The 16,010-nt window shown below is 44.8% G+C and overlaps 2 protein-coding genes across 13 annotated transcripts in view; one reads left to right on the top strand and one right to left on the bottom strand.

Annotated features, from left to right (window-relative positions):
- The window catches only part of DMTF1 (cyclin D binding myb like transcription factor 1), a 43,774-nt gene extending 42,363 nt beyond the window's left edge, over nucleotides 1-1,411 (top strand). For both annotated transcript variants that reach the window (XM_031024073.2, XM_006729596.3), the window contains one exon: nucleotides 81-1,411. In XM_031024073.2, the coding sequence (XP_030879933.1) occupies nucleotides 81-190 (110 nt within the window). In that variant the 3' untranslated portion in view covers nucleotides 191-1,411. The remainder of the gene's footprint in view (nucleotides 1-80) is intronic.
- Nucleotides 1,233-16,010, bottom strand: part of TMEM243 (transmembrane protein 243) — a 91,414-nt gene continuing 76,636 nt past the window's right edge. For 6 of the 11 annotated variants that reach the window (XM_081800610.1, XM_081800611.1, XM_081800616.1 and 3 more), the window contains 5 exons: nucleotides 11,222-11,365; nucleotides 5,925-6,007; nucleotides 4,223-4,273; nucleotides 3,126-3,230; nucleotides 1,233-1,826 (listed from right to left, as the gene is read on the bottom strand). In XM_081800610.1, the coding sequence (XP_081656736.1) occupies nucleotides 1,704-1,826; nucleotides 3,126-3,230; nucleotides 4,223-4,273; nucleotides 5,925-6,007; nucleotides 11,222-11,365 (506 nt within the window). In that variant the 3' untranslated portion in view covers nucleotides 1,233-1,703. The remainder of the gene's footprint in view (nucleotides 1,827-3,125; nucleotides 3,231-4,222; nucleotides 4,274-5,924; nucleotides 6,008-11,221; nucleotides 11,366-16,010) is intronic. The other 5 variants (XM_081800618.1, XM_081800619.1, XM_081800620.1 and 2 more) reach the window with 2 other exon arrangements.

Raw genomic sequence — 16,010 nt, 5'->3', positions numbered from 1 at the left:
TGGTCGAGTACTTACTATACCTTCTTGACATGGATTAGAGTACATACATGTAAACTTACTTAACACTTAACTCATTACAGATCCCATACTCCAACATCATCGAGAAGAATCAAATATCATTGGATCATCTTTGGGCAGTCCTGTTTCAGAAGACTCAAAGGATGTTGAGGATTTGGTCAACTGTCATTAGGTAATTCTTAAGAGACAGGTAGCTTAGGCAGAGAAGCCACACTGTTAATTACAACATCTCCAAAGAAATAGGAGCAACTCCCAAGAGGCTTAATTCACCATTCCTTTGGCTTTTAAATAACTACAGTGCTTAAGCCACATACATGTTGCTGCTATGACTATTTACCGCCTTTAAATATACCATCTGAGGTCAGTCTTAGGACAGTGTGTAGATGAACTGAGTATGGAGGTCTTAACTGCGTAGATCCCTGTGATTGGTGTTAATTGTCAGCAGGGAATTTCATTCACTTTCAGAGAAAAGTTTACAATCACCAAAGCTTATCTACTTCGTTTTACAAAGCAGTCATACTCATCTCTAAAGATCGGACATGGCTCTATCCAGTCTCAAGTAGGCCTGTTCGTATTTCGGAGACATCCCATCAACATGGTGTAGAGCTTATCAGTGACGCTCAGAAATGTCACGTACCCTTAGTTTGAAAGGTGCCCAGCATCCCATACAGAGACCTAGGAGGGCACTGTGTGGCCATGACTATTGGTTTACCCATTGCTGGCAGTGGGAGCTGATTCAGGCTGGGTACACAAAGAAGCATTATAAGAATTAAGAACATTCACTACAGGTTTTTTATTACTTATAAAGGGAATATGGAAGAGAATAGCAACACAGCTCACCAGAAGCTAGAGTCTTCACCCCTTCAGAACCCACTGTTGTCAGTTTACAAAGTTAGCACTTTGAAGTAAAATTAAATGGGAAGGAAGTACGGTTGCCTACCCTATACTCCGACTCTCACATGTTTTGCTATACAAATTACCCAGGAAATCGTTGAGGAAGGTATGAGTCTGCCCTTCACTTTAGTGCATCAGCTGGTGGGGTGTGACATAACTTCTCCCTCTCAGGCAATTTAAAAAAACAAAATTTGCTTCTGTTATAAAAGGAAAGAAATCAAGAGTCATTCATGTATTTACAGAGAAGGTGAAGCCAAAATTAGCCTCTAGGGCTTTAATGAACATGACCCCTATAAAAAAGTCACAAAAAAAAAAAAAAACCTTGTATAAATTATTTTATTTATTATTGTAATTAGATCTTCACAATCAAAGTTGTCTTTTCACCGTCTGTGTTTTGTTAATGTGAAATTGTAGTTATAAGCAAAAGTTGGTTGCCTAGGGAACAATAATTGTATATTCAGTTTAACAGAAATAAAAGAATATTTGTCTTAAAATGCAAGATTGTTACATAGCCTTTCGCCATGCACTTACATTATAAAAAGTCTCATTTCAAAAGTGAAAACTGCTTTAAGGGTTGGAATGTTTAGGTGCAACACCACCTCCTTAAAGAAAAAGCAAAGCAATCTAGGCTATGTCTCCCCTGCAAGAGGGAATTCTAGATTTACAATTAACATGAAAATCATGTGTCAGACTTGTGCAGGAGATTCTTCAGCATAGCTTACCCGGCTCTGACTCAACAGTCCTAATGTATAGCTTTGAAGAGACCTGGTAAGTATTTCTCCTTGGCAGCCTCACCTCCCCACGTCATGGAAGTACAGGTTCGCACATATACATAACATGATGATAGAAAATAAGATATAGTAAATTAGGTTTCTAAATTTCGGTTCTAAGTCTCCTTGTCGATACCAGTAGATCTAAAAGAAGAAGAATTAAATAAGAGTTTTAAGTAATAGCCACTAGGCCTGGCATGAAAATTTTTCAATACAACTGATTCTTTTTCAACTGTGACCAATTTCATCCATATATACTTTCCCCCACTGAGACAGTCTTTACGTTAGTATACATTTCTGAAACCAATGTGGCCAGAATGTAATTTTTCTCTTTATAATTCTAGTAATACCAAATTTCCACATCCAGGATCATACTTTTTCCTGCTTTCTCAGCTACCTTTTTTCTGTTCAAACCAGTAGTCATCCAATCACTGACAAGCCATCCAAGAATGTATACCTTGTAGGGTGGTTTTAAATGTATTTGAGTAAAAAGGTACAGGTCTCTTAGGTACTGGAAGGGATGACAACTTTTAAATTCTTACTAACTACAGAGTCAGGTTGCCAATACATTGTAAGTTTTTATACAAAACTAGGTCATGTTAGTCACTCCTGGCTTTAGGCTGGGAGTGCGAAGAGCCATCTCTGGTAGTTTTGTTCCAAAGACTCCAGAAGTAGATGGGCTAACTCTTCCTCAGAGCAAAGGAGTAGAGCGGAATAAATTAATGAGATAAGCACATTACAGTGGTGATTTAAGCCCTGTGTGAGTCAAAACTACTGCTTTTAAGGGTTTATAGTTTTGGTTCTATCTCTCCTCAAGGGAAATAAAACAACAGCCAAGTAATTAATGACCAAACAACTGGCAAATATCTAAGTGAGGATCTATCACCGTCTTTGTTTATGTAAAGGAAAAGCATCTTTATGGTAAATAGTTGTACATTCTTGTGACAAGGATATAGCTGTAGCTTAAGATTTCCCAAGAGGTTCTTGGTGTTAATTACTTTCATTTGGGGAGATAAGCACAGAGATTAAAATAGACTAATTCTGTAATTAGAAGTAAATCCAGAATGCTGTATCTCTTCCCTTTAGAGCAGTAATGGCATTTGCCAAATCCTGCTGGGCCTGTAGGCAGTCCTTGAAGGAAGATGTATTAGGTAAATTAAACTAAAGCTTTGGCCACCCAAGTCTTAACTCTTTTTCCCCCTCCCCACTTTTTTTTTTTTTTTAAAGCTTTCAAAGGTTCCTTTTAGAATTAACAACTCCTGATTCCAGAAACAAAAAATCTGCCAATTAATATTCAGACTTCTGACATCCTTTGCATCGAGGTGGGGACGGGTAACTAGACATACCCTTTCTTACAGACCCAAGGCTGGGAATCTGTCCTACGTATACACTGCAACCTTCAGCCCTCCAGGATACTCAATTTAAATTCTAAATCGTACTCACAAGTATGCAGGCAGTAATACTACTCAAAGAGATGCAGACAGCAAAAAATATATTCAAAGGTTTTGGAGGTAGTTGAGGGAAAACAAAAGCACTGATCAGCGTTACCTGTATGAAAAGAAATTGTGTCAGGCCTTGGTTAGACTGGAGTTTAAGCAATGTCCTATTATAAAACACTTCACATTGTAAAATAGTATCTACCACCAGGTTTGCCTTCTGGAATGTTAGTATTTGTAAATCTGTTCCAGTATGTTACTTCTTTTAGTACTTCCTTTTCCTATCCTTTTCCTCCACTATGAAAGGAGACAAAACATCATAGCTCATAAAACTAGCTAAGCTCAAAATAACCCCTTGACAAAAAGAAAGCATTTAAACCTCATTCCCAGGATTAAGGATTACACTGGGAAAAGTTCTAACCTTTGTTACGTTATTTTGCATACACCAACAAAAATTAAAACCAAAACGGTTTTTGAACATTTTGGGAAATACTGAGATAGGTTCCTAATACATTGGAGTTCTGTTTCTATCACAAATAAAGCATTATACTCATTCTTTTTATTAAGAGGTCAATGAAACTTCACTAAAATTCTCTTTGATTTAATGAAATGTGATATAAAAATGCCCTTTTTAGACTATGGGAACTATAGCTATATTTTACGGCAGAAGTACCAAGCTACATTATACAGGATAAAGAATAAGGACCAAATAATCTTTTTAAAGGATAACGAGTGTGCTTTTAGGAGCAAAATAAACTTAAGGGATTAGCAGGAAAGGGGAGTTGTGGGTCGTATACAGAGGGGAATTGCTGGTGCCACTGACGAGTTACAAATTTACTAAACACAGAAACATGGCAGACTCAGAAATAACTACTTACTTGACGTGGGCTATTTCATATACTCAACTGGGGGGTATTCCTGTTGTCAGCTGCAGTTCAAGCGGTAATAAAACTGAATACTAGACTATGACTAACTAGAATACTCCACAGATTCATGTACTGGCCTCTTGTATTTTTTCTGAATGTTAAACTGAACCACAATACTGAGGCTTTCAAAAAAACTTTGGCGAAGAGCCTGGGTAAGACACAAAATAAACATACTTACTAGAATCAATAAGGATGTTAAGCTGCCAACAACTAAATTGATGATTCGATCCTGAAAGAGAAAAGAGTTCTTGAGCTCTATGATAGGTCCACGTCACTTTCAGAAAGGTACAATTCTAGCCACTGCGGTGATGGCGAATTAAGAAATGAAGGTCCTGCCCCTCTCTGAGCTTTACACACACATACGTAAGTGCCAGAAAGGCCAACTGTACTGAGCCACCAGGGTGGAGAAGGTATTTTGGGAAGACACGGACCACTAATGAGAAAAGGTTTTCTGAAAGGACACGATGCTTTTACACTATAGTCTTTTGAAGACTGGGAGGGACTGAATGGGGAAAGGATGCTTATAAATATTCCCTGTGCTGCTGGGAACAGTTTGAACAGAAGCAAAGGGACAAGGGCACTCGCATGGCCAGCCAGCCCAGGGCCTTGGTGACAAATATCAGGAACCAGACCGTAGAGGACTTTGAGTGCCATGAGTTTGGGCCTGCTTGTGTTACAGCTTAGGTGTCCTTGCCTAACGTAATTTAGAAGTAGAGGCTACTGCTGGAAGGGATCACACAATGTCAGGGCTGGAGGCAATCTCACACCATCTAGGCCAGTGCTTTTTCAACTTAATAGCAAAAGCCTTTAGTAACAAAATAATCATGTGATTGAATGCCGAGCCTGGGGTCCTACCCACCGCTGAGCCTTCTTGTCATTCCCATCCCCACTCCAACCAATTCCACAGAAAGGTTTGGAAAACGTCTCATCTAATTCAATCCTTTTATTATAGATTAAGATAAATTTAGGTCCAGTGAGTATGGTTAAATTATTTGTCTAAAGCCCTACAGCAAGTGTGAAGCAACTTTTTAACAGGATTCCCAAATCAAGGTCACTGGTTAGATAAAGCTTCAGCTATAGGGACTCAAGTATTTTACATATATAAAACTAATATAATGTTAGTAATACGTAATACACGTGTAATATGTAGATTTGGTTGAGCTTACAGAACAGGGTAATGATTAACAAACACTAAAGGCCACTGAGAATACCAAGTAGTCTTATTACTGAGAAGTCAAAACAAATCCGTAGTCTTAAAGATTTTCGGTAGCATCTGAGCAGGAACAGCAGGCTATGGAACATGAGTAGGCAATAAACAAACGCTCACAGATCGAAGGGCACAGGAAGGAACAAGCAGAGCAGCAACTGAACACCCACTTCCAAGGTGTCTACATTTAAAGCTGAGATAAGAGGCAAGCCAAGCTGAGAGGAACAGTGAAGGAAAGCCAAGTATTAAATTGGGTGTGTTTGACCTAACCAAGGACAAACCCCTCTCTCCAGACCAAGGCCACTGCAATTCACATGTTATAGAGGACAAAGGTGACAACTCCAGCCACACCCTTACTAACCTAGAAGGACTCAGAACCAATCTTTTCACCACCTTAGCTACAGAAGCCTGCCCGGCAACACCCAGAGTCTGAAATTACAACCATTTGTGGGCAAAGAGACCCAGGGGCAAATCACCGATCACTGGTCACTGGTGTCCACACACAAAACAAATGTGTGTCTCAACCTAAGTTGCACAGTCTCTTAATGGGAGTCCCACTGTTTTTACCTTGTGAAAAAAGTTTAACTTAGAGTATCTGCTCTCGTCTCTTTAAGAGTTCCGGGGATTTGCAGAAGTTTACGAAGGTCTGCATACCTCACAACAGCTCTCTTACCCATAGAAAGAAGACAGTGAAGAGGTTCAGGTGAGGGAGCCAAGCAGAATCACTTATCTCCAAACAGCACAGCCAGATGCCAACTAGGATCAGAGCAGGAGAAAAAGTAATCATAGTGAAGGGATAGTAACTATGCCAAGAGCTTTTGCGTATCTTCTAAAAAATAAAAATAAAAAATTCTGAGATGAAATGATATCAGGACTATTTTACAGGTGGCAAAACAGGCTCTGGGAAAGACAATTTGCCCAAGGTCTCACTCAGCGATGGAGACAGGATTCAATGCCGAAAGAGCAGATCCCACTTAACTTCTCACTGGAAGAGCAGCTTGGAATGTTACTTCTGGTCTAGACAAAGACATCAAGTGGCAGGTGGCCCCTCAAAAAGCCCATTAGCAAAGAACTACAGTAGAGTGTCTTTCAGGAATGAAGAGTTCCTCAAATGACTTTTTCATGTTGTCAAAATTACATAAGCCTAACTGGCTTTAATCTTTCATAATATATCTAAACTTTAATGAAGACTCCTTGCTTGCCTTCTAGACAGTTCACTGAATAGAATCCCAAGTCCTCTTCATGAATATCAGTCATTCTATCACAATGCAGCCCCTCTGGGACTCCCAAGATGGGACGAACCATTTAGCATATGGTCAAGTGTTTCTCACAGGGTTTTCCTTCTCCAAGCCAAGGACTTGGCTTCAGGCCTTCTGCTATCCAAGTAACCATGAATCCAGGCCAAAGAAACAGCAGAGTTGACTTATAGCAAGACCTCCCACTTTCAGGCGCTTCTAAAAGCTTGTTATGTATGGAAGGTGTGGTCTGCAGCCCAGCAGCGTCAGCCTCACTTGAGAGCCTGTGAGAAATGCAGAATCCTGGGCCTTGACTCAGGACCTACTGAATCAATCTGCATTTTAACAAGATCTTAAGGCGATTTGCACATTAAAATTTGAGAAGCACTGCTCTATCAACAAGTCCAAACTAAACCATTTTAAATATTGAGAAGTTCAAATAATAGAGAAGAGACCCTTCCCTGGGCCCAGAGATTACCTGCTGGGCTTTAGCATCTCTCCCAGCTCCCAGTCTCCAAAGATAGAGCAATAAAAGCAATTAGTTAAATAGCATTTCAAAGGGCAGTTTTCAAACTAATATGCATCAAATTCATAATAAAGTACATGAAGATAAAAGTATTAATTTCTCATAGAAACGGTCTCCTCCCCATTTTTATTATTCCTATTTCTGCCTACCAAAACTTCTCCCCTCCCAGACCTTTAGACCTTATACTGTGTTTTATTTTCACTCCCCAAGAAAGATCGAAGGATCAAAATCATCCTTGATCCTTACTTGCAGAGAGGATAGCATAGGGAATTAGGACACCCTAGCACATGAACACAGAAAATACATAGCATAGTTCTGAGAGGGATTCTGCATATATTACCTTGTGAGTCATTTATTCATTTAAACATCTCCATGACAGCTCAATAAAATGAAGAAAATTACTATATTTCAGATGCAAATACAATGAATAAAACAGTCTCTACCCTCCAGAAGGTGGCACTGTTCATAGCTCAAGAGGGCACTAAGGAGAAAGGAAGTGAGGTACCTTCGTCAGGTAGAGAATGTAAGACAAAGTCAAACTTGAAAGAGGACTAGCAGATGAACAAAAAGGAAAAAGAAGGGGGTCCAGAGGGACTTTAACCAAGACCCCAGAGAGAACAAAAGCATGGCAAATGTAGATAGCCCATAGCTGAGCCAGCTTCATTAGACCTGAGCAAAGGGGCTGGCATCAGCCTTGAGCCCAAAGCAGTTAGGTCTTCATCTTCCTTGCAAATGGAGAAAGAGAAAATGATGGACATATGTGCCAGTGGCTTATACCTGGGATGGTAGAAGTTAACCCTGTGAATCAAGTAAGAAAATACGATCTCCATTTACTAATGGGTAACTAGCTTCAATGAGACTGATCTTTCAAGGCCATACAACCAGGTAATGGCCAAGTCTATCCAATGCTCTTTGCAAAATTCAAGCCAAAGGTCTAAGAATCCTTAGACTAATAATATGTATGGATCCTAAAATTAGAATTAAGAAACCAAGGTTCTCATCTCCTTTCTGCCACTGGCTAACCATGTGATTAACATAATTTAAAAAAAAAAAAAGATCCCTTAACCCATTTGGGTCTATCATACTAGGGGATTGGGCTATGTGGTATCTGGACCCTTCCTGCTTTAATAATTTATGGTTCTGGATTGTCAGCTTCAAACTGCACTTGGGCCAGAGTAGAGGGCCTACTCCCCAGCAATCAGAAAGCAGAGAAGCCCCCCAGTTTTGCCTTGTCAGTCATTAGCCAGCATCTTGGTACAAGACAGAGAACCCCAAACTCATGTCAAATGCTCAGGCATTTCATGATGGCTCTGGGAGGAAACTGGCAGTAACATCTCAAATAAAAACGCATTTGCCCTCGGCAACCTGGAAACATCCTGGTTCTAGACTGTTCAGAATGCTAACAAGTATTCCATTTCCAGAGCAATTTATTTTTTGCCTACTTCCAAAATGGATGTCAAGGGCTTGTGCTACTACAGTAAAACCCCAACCCGTTCAAGCAACAACAAAAAGAGCAAGGCAAAATTTCCAAAGCGGTTTGGGGAGTGGAGTGAGAGGACAGACACAAAAAAATTGGACTAAAGACAAACTTTTCCGATTTTAAGCTCAAATGTTAGTACTAAGACTGCTGGGGAAGTGGGAAGTGCAATAGGGTTTAAAACTGCTGGCTAAATTAAGCACACTGGATCATTAGAAGAGGCAAACTTCTCCTGGATCTAAGAGTTTTGTTGCATGGGTCTTTGCAAATATAGGGACACAGAAAACACAGCTACTTCACACATAATTGTCTCTTATACTGACCAGTAAGAAAGAATGAAGGCATAATGTTCTCACAAGAGTGAGCTGCGGGATGGGAGGCTGGGGTGGCCAGCATGCCACACTCCCAATTTGAATGCTCATCCTTCAGAGCTCAACCCGAACATCAAGTCCACTGTAAATCCTTTCTGGCACCCACATCCTCAGGCACCTTCCCCTCAGGGTGAGATGCTCTTGTCTCAGGACTCCGAGGTCACACTGCCCAGCCTTGAGGCTTACTGCCCTGAAACAGACGTACTCCCCGTCTCCTCCATTAGGAGCGGCAGTTAGTTTATGGCAAGGCAGGCAGCCTCCTCGTCTTCCTTCCCTGCGGCCTGGCACATGGTTGACTCAGAATCATTAAGCACAAGTGGCCAACGGCATTTCTCTTCAAGGGCCTCTCACCAACAGAGGCTCCTCTCTCATCATGCATCCGGGGCCTGGCTCCTCAGAAATCCCAGCTCCCAGGCAGAAGAGCCTGGTGGCCTCGCCGTTCCGCGACGGACACATCACAGCCCAGAAGCTACAGCCTGGTCCTGCAGCCTAAAAGGTCACGTTTCTGCCAGCCACGAAGGCCTGTCACCCTTCTGGTGCCTCCCAGGCTAGGTGCCATTAATTCCATGAAAATACCTGATAAACCAGGGTCCAGGTTTTCCTACTGAGTACAAGCCCAGTTACTCACTTTCAGCTACAGCAGGACCAAGCACTGGTTTCAGAGACAGGACAGCAACTCCTGCTGAGGAATTCATCCTCCAGCAGAGCAATTCATCCTCCGGCAGAGCTGCTCAGCACTCCCAGGGAGAAGCAAAGGAAAACAGAGAATGCTCTGTGCAGGACAGAAAACCCCTGGATGGACAAGGCCACAGAAACGATCCCCTCCACCCTCTGGAGAGAGACAGAGGGTGCAAGTGTTGGGGTAAGATGGAGAATTCCATTTTTGGCGTCGCCTCTTAATTTTGTGACTCCGTAAAATCCTTCGCTTCCCACATGGTCGCAGGTAGCCCAGCAGACCCACACCCTCCCGCTACATGTTCCCCAGGTCCGTCCTCACACCCACTCGCAAGTCCTGTGAGCTGTCCCACCCCCTGAAACCTGTTCCATGTGAGCCAACGGCTTTGGGGACTGCAGAGTTCTCCCACACCCTGCATTTCTCTCGCTGCCTCAGTCTCTGAATGCTGTCCCCGAGAGAGCCGTGTCACCCATGTACTCACGCCAGGTTCACGGCCAGGAGCGGGTATAGGGCATTCCCTGCTCCCTGGGCCAGATGGAGTTAGCAGCTTCAGTAAGATCCTCCGCTACAGCCTGGGTGTTTGCGTCCCGCTAATTCCTCAGCTTCATATCCTACCACCCACAGTGACACTATTAAGAGGTGGGGTCTTTGGGACATAATTAGGCCACAAGGGCAGAGCCCCCAGGAATGGGACTGGTGCCCTTGTGAGAGGCTCCAGATCTCCTTCATGCCTTCCGGCACGTGAGGGCACAGACACCAGCTACAGTCTGGCAGAGGACCTGCATCCAGCCTCGCTGGCATCCTGACCTCAGACTTCTGGCCTCCAGAACGGAGAGAGAAAGGTCTGTTTATAAAATCACCTAGTCCTTGGTCTGCGGTATTCTGTAGTGGCAGCCCAAGTGGACTAAGGCATCCTCTTTAAAGCCTATGTCCCTGCCAATGTCCGCTCCACTTCTTCCCCTCCTCTTCTCAGTTCCTCGATCATTTCTGCACCTGCTTTTGCCAAATCGGTAGCCCTCCAACGTTCTGCTCTACTGACCCTCCATCTGGTCTTCACCCACATCCACAGACTAGATCCTTCCCCAGCTGTTACACCGAAGCTCTAACTCGAGGGCCTCCCTCCCAATCTGGGACCACGGAGTCAGCACAGCACACTCAGCTGTGCACGGAAGCCTCCCCAGTGGATCTGTTCATCTGCTCCTGATGCTTTGAAAACCCGGTCCTGAGTCCCTCCCAGACCCTCAACTACTTCTATGCTCCAGCACTAAGCCTCGCTGTGAAGCCTCCCCACTGTCCTAACCCCACCGGCCAGTTTCCGCGTCCGTCTCCCCCTCTACCCTGTAAGGTCTGGGAGCCCGAGGGCCGCGTCTTCCTTGTCCACTGTCAGACTGTGGGCCACTCACTACACACGGCTGCATGGCTGCAGGCCAGCCCCATGCTTCGCCCTCCCAGCTGAGCACCCTGGCACCAGCCTGCAGCACCCCACTGGCAGGAACGCCTTTCTAATTCGGACAAAGCCAAGCCATGTGGCTGAGGAAGCTGCCTCTGCCCACAGCAGAGAGAACCTTCTTTTGTTTGTACAAGCAGAGAGAACCCCTACCGAATTGGGGGGTAGCACTAGTCATGCTGACCACAGCACCCAGCGTATATTAGATGCCCAAGTATTGGCTCAAAGACAAACTAACCGAGCTGATTGCAAATTCCTGTTGTCAGCCGAGCCTTCACTGTACTTCCATGGCCTTTCATTTTGAGATGACCGTCCCTGTGTCTCCCCAGAAAGTGGTTTGCAGGTCCATCTCGACTCAGCTTCCTCATCCCACTCTTGCAGCCTGGATATCAGCAGACATCCTTTAGAAAAGATGCCAAGAAAAAGAGGAAAACTCCTCCTCCTCCTGTTTCCATTCTTTCCAACCTGACGAGGACCAGAGGTGCCCTGCTTCTCTGCCAATCCTGCACCCATTCCCTGGCTCCATTAACTATCTCCATCTTCATCTGTATGTTGAAGCTCTCCCTCATGGAGTCATCTCTAGCCCACAAGGCTCAATTCCCTCCAGCATCAGAAGAAGATCCACCCATACAGCCTCCCATTTTTTTTTTTAAAGATTTTTTTATTTATTTATTTGACACAGAGAGAGAGAGAGAGAGCACAAGCAGGGGGAGTGGCAAACAGAGGGAGAGGGAGAAGCAGGCTCCCCACTGAGCAGGGAGCCCCATGTGGGACTCAATCCCAGGACCCTGGGATCATGACCTGAGCCGAAGGCAGACGCTTAACTGACTGAGCCACCCAGGTGCCCCATACAGACTCCCATTTTGATGTTAGGCATTCATTCTCCACTCATCTTACATGCCAATGTTAGAAGTTAGGAAGAAAATAAAACCGGGTAACTGAAGAGTGACCAGGGTGGAGATGGAGGGCTATCTGTAAATACAGGTCAAGGAATCCTTTATGTGGATGTGACCTAAGGAATGGAAAAGGAATGAGACATGCAAGGATCAGGGAGAAGGGTATTGCCAAAGAGCCACTGCATCAAGTGCAAAGGCCCTGAATTCAGCAGGAGTAAGCTAGGGAAATGGGTTAAGGAAAAAACAAAGCAGGGGGGAAGGGGTGGAACACCCAGGTGGCTCAGTTGGTGAACCGTCTGCCTTCGGCTCAGGTCATGATCCCAGAGTCCTGGGATTGAGCCCCACGTCAGGCTCCCTGCTCTGCAGGGAGTCTGCTTCTCCCTCTGCCTCCCACTCCCCCCTGTTTGTGCTCTCTGACAAATAAAATCTTAAAAAGAAAAATAAAGAAAGAAATAAAAGGCCAGGATGGCTGAAGCTCAGTAAGGAAGAGAAAGGGAAGAAAAAGGATTGTTTGATGCCTTTCTATCTTCCCTGCAGTAGGTACACGCTCCATGAAAAAAGATACAAACTCAGCACACAGCACACCTCCTTGGATATAGTATGGTCAGTAAGTGAATACAAGAATACATGCGTGCACTCTCAACAACTATCACCTCCAGAAGAAAATCAAATCATACTCCCCAGCACAGCATTCAAAGCTCTCCACCCAGCCCATTCCCAGCAAGCTCTCGAGTCCAGTCACAGTCGTACCCAGAGGTCCTTCACCATTTCCTGTACTTTCCTGCTCCCACCTCTTTGACACAAGCTGGACCTCCTGCTGGGGATTCCCTGTCACCTCCTCCTGTCAAAAATCTTACTCCTGCTTCAAGGTCTAAGACTCAAAAGCCCTCTGATCTGGTGCCCTGAATAGAATTTTCTCTTTCTTGGGGCTCCCAGAACTTTGCTCATCCTTTCATTAGAGGCCTCAATCCCCTTTTAAATCCAGAACTTATCCTCCATAACCCATGAGAGCTTCAGGTCACTGAAGACAGTGATTATCTTCTCTGGTGAGGCAAAGAGAAGACCGTCCACTCAGCACGTAGGAAATGTCCAAAGGGCACCACTTCCTACCATTGTTAACCCAACTGAGTGAGTCAGACCCTTGAGCCACATCCTACAATTTTCTGTCAGAAGTTTTTGTATTTCTCAACCTAACCCAATACCATAAATAAATGGCCAATTCTCAGAAATGATTTTCCTTTTATTTCTTCCAAATCTCAGGGGAAAACCTGTCAAGAAAGCTCTGGAAATGGCGCAATCAGATGTCTCAAGAGGCAGCCCTATAAGTATGAACCTACCAAGAGGATGTAAAATGCAGGAGGTTGGGGCCCAGCTGAAGCAGGATCTCACGCCTTGTCAGTGGGTTAACGTGGCTCCCCCGGGGCCTCCCCTCACGCTGTCATCCAGGGCAAAGCCAGGGACAGCATGCACAGCGTAGAAAGCCAGGGGACAGCTTACCTCACTGGCATCCCAAAGAAACACCAGACCTAGAAGGGTGCCAGGAGCAGAGGCGGCGTGAGAAGGTAGTCACACTTTACAACCCTCACCTGCAGAGCTCCCTCTCAAGTGCGCCATGACCACCACAACCACGTGTCTCTCTGAACATCAAACCCCCCAGCACATCCTGATCTGGAGAAAGTACACACACAGACATCTTCAAAGGTTTCCCTTATTTCACACACTCACATTTTGAAGCAGCTTTCATTTGTGAATATTTTTGTATCTCCATCCTACCCAATTCTCTTTCTCACAGATCCATGAACTTGAAATATGCAAATTTCATTAAAGCACCACTTATGCAAATCAGACCACAGTGAAAATAGAAAACAAACCTACTCCACAGGTTTAAGGGGCAAAATAACCCCTAGAATCCCACAGGAAGGGGCCGTGACCTCCAGCACAGGAGACACAGTGCAAGATTATGAGGTTAGGAGCCTGACGGACGGGACAGATTTATTCTCCTGCCAAATGCCGGCCTGTGGTCTTAGAGGAGTCATTCAACTTTTAAGGCTAAATTGCCATATTTGTACAATGGTCGAACATGTGGGGCTGCTGTAAGGATTTGGAGGTAGTATCTGTAAAGTCCCTAGAACAGTAACATTTACCAGAAAGTCGGTAAACAGCTGCTAATATGGTGTAAGTATTATTTCTACGTCTAATGGGACATCTTACCAATGAGGCTGGGTCCTCAGAGATGAGTGGGAGTACAGAGGGCCCATACCTTGGCCCCAATTCCAAATGCATTCCATCATTCCCACAGGGACACTCAAGTCTGTCAACCCACTAGATCCTAAAGCAGCTCAAAATATATAATTATACAAGGCCCATAGACTGACCCTCAGGAAAAAAATGATTCATTTCAGCAGACCTAGCCTACCACCTCAGACCTGCAAAAATCCATCTATGGAGAGGACCACTCAGCAGGCCAGAGAGCTTCTGAGGGGCCAAACTCAGTTTAAGTTTTTGGTACAATACTGTTAGGTTTATTACCTGCCCCTCTGCTGAGGCGCAGCAAGGAGAGGATCATGGGAGGCCGATAGCTGCAGGAGGCCTGAAGCATCCTGTCCTGTGCCCAGCGTTCCAGCTTCTGAACACGAGCCCCCTCTGCTATGGTCACCCAACATGGCCCAAGAACGTAGGTTACCCTTCTGGTGATGCTCAGTTCTCACATCTTAATAAACGTAACACCAAGAATGGGCCTTGTGCCCAGTACTGGAAAGGGTGGAGAAATGAGGCAACTGGCTTCTACCCTCAAGGAGCTGACACTCAGGGTCAGGAAGGCAAGATCTAGACAGATCCCTCACCACACAAGGAGTAAGTGCCAGGGGGCACCTCTAAGGGCAGCATGGATGCAGGCTGGGTTTTGAGGGATGTTCTAAGGCGGGGATTTAGACTGAACGGGATTCAGGTATTTGGAGAAGAGAGGGCAATGGATCTGGGGAACAGTATTCTTCATTCGCTTAAACCTTTACAAGGCTCTCCCTCCATAATAACTTCAGGGGCTGCACACAGACACATTCCTTCACCACCCTGCAAAAATTATTAACCCTGTCCTTTTATTCTTTTTCCTGAAGTTAATTAGAGACCAGGGGTGAGATGCCAGTTGAAATGTCAGTCTTGCAGAACCCGTCAATATGTAAAGAACCAGGACCCCCTGGCTGGCACCAGGGTGCGGAGGATAGCGCATAACAACCTCGAGAAGTTTCAAGGTTCACCCAGGTCCTGCTCTAACTGCCACATACTTTGTTAATCTAGATCAGCCGTTCCAAGCTTCCACAGGACAACTCAGCTAGGCCAATGCTCTCCCCTGCCTTCTTGTGGGGCTGCCCTTCTGATAACACAACCTTGTCTGCTTCAAACTCAGGGACTCCGAGACTGGCTTACTGCGCATCACCAGTCTGATTTCAGGGTTCAGCAAGAACGCTACAGAGAGGTAAACAGCATTTGCCAGGAGCAAGAGGCAGCTAAAGGAGAGAGGTCCGTGGAGAGGTGCCAGCCTGCACTAGCCTTCCACACAGCATGGGTAAGACCAAGGGAATCAACCCTCTCTAGGCACCAGCATCCTCTGAGGGGCTTTCAAAAATTACAAATGCTGAGCCCAACCCGCAGAGATCCCCAGTCCTCGGGTCTGGGGGTGGGAGAGAGCAAACTTATTACAGTAAGAAAGAAAAAAGGCATGGCATGGATCATCCTTGACTATCTCCAGCACAAGAAATCCCAACTCAAGTGGTTTGTCAGTGGATGAGGGGCAAGGGGACAGCTGATCTGGTACCTTGGGCTACCAGCTCCCCCTTGAGGGACACAGGAGTTGGGCTCAGAGGATTACCCAGAAGCTGTATCAAGAGGACAGAAGCTAGAAGCCTGCACCCCCCAGAGCAAAGACTTGGGCGTTTTAGGCAGGGGGAGGGGCGGCAGGCAGACACAACAATCTTAAGCACAGCTTTGTTATTAATTAAGCAGCAACCCTTAAACCACCCCCCCACCCCAGAAGCACAAAGTAGCAGTCTCATTTTACACTATAATCTGCAGAAACTAAATGCCCCAAGTTGGAATTGCTTTCATTGGAGTACAGGCCATAAAAAGACCTTTCCT

The sequence above is a fragment of the Leptonychotes weddellii genome, chromosome 12, assembly GCF_054177405.1.
Source record: "Leptonychotes weddellii isolate Sample4059 chromosome 12, ASM5417740v2, whole genome shotgun sequence".
Taxonomy (NCBI): domain Eukaryota; kingdom Metazoa; phylum Chordata; class Mammalia; order Carnivora; family Phocidae; genus Leptonychotes; species Leptonychotes weddellii.
This window is presented reverse-complemented; position numbering and strand designations above follow the sequence as displayed.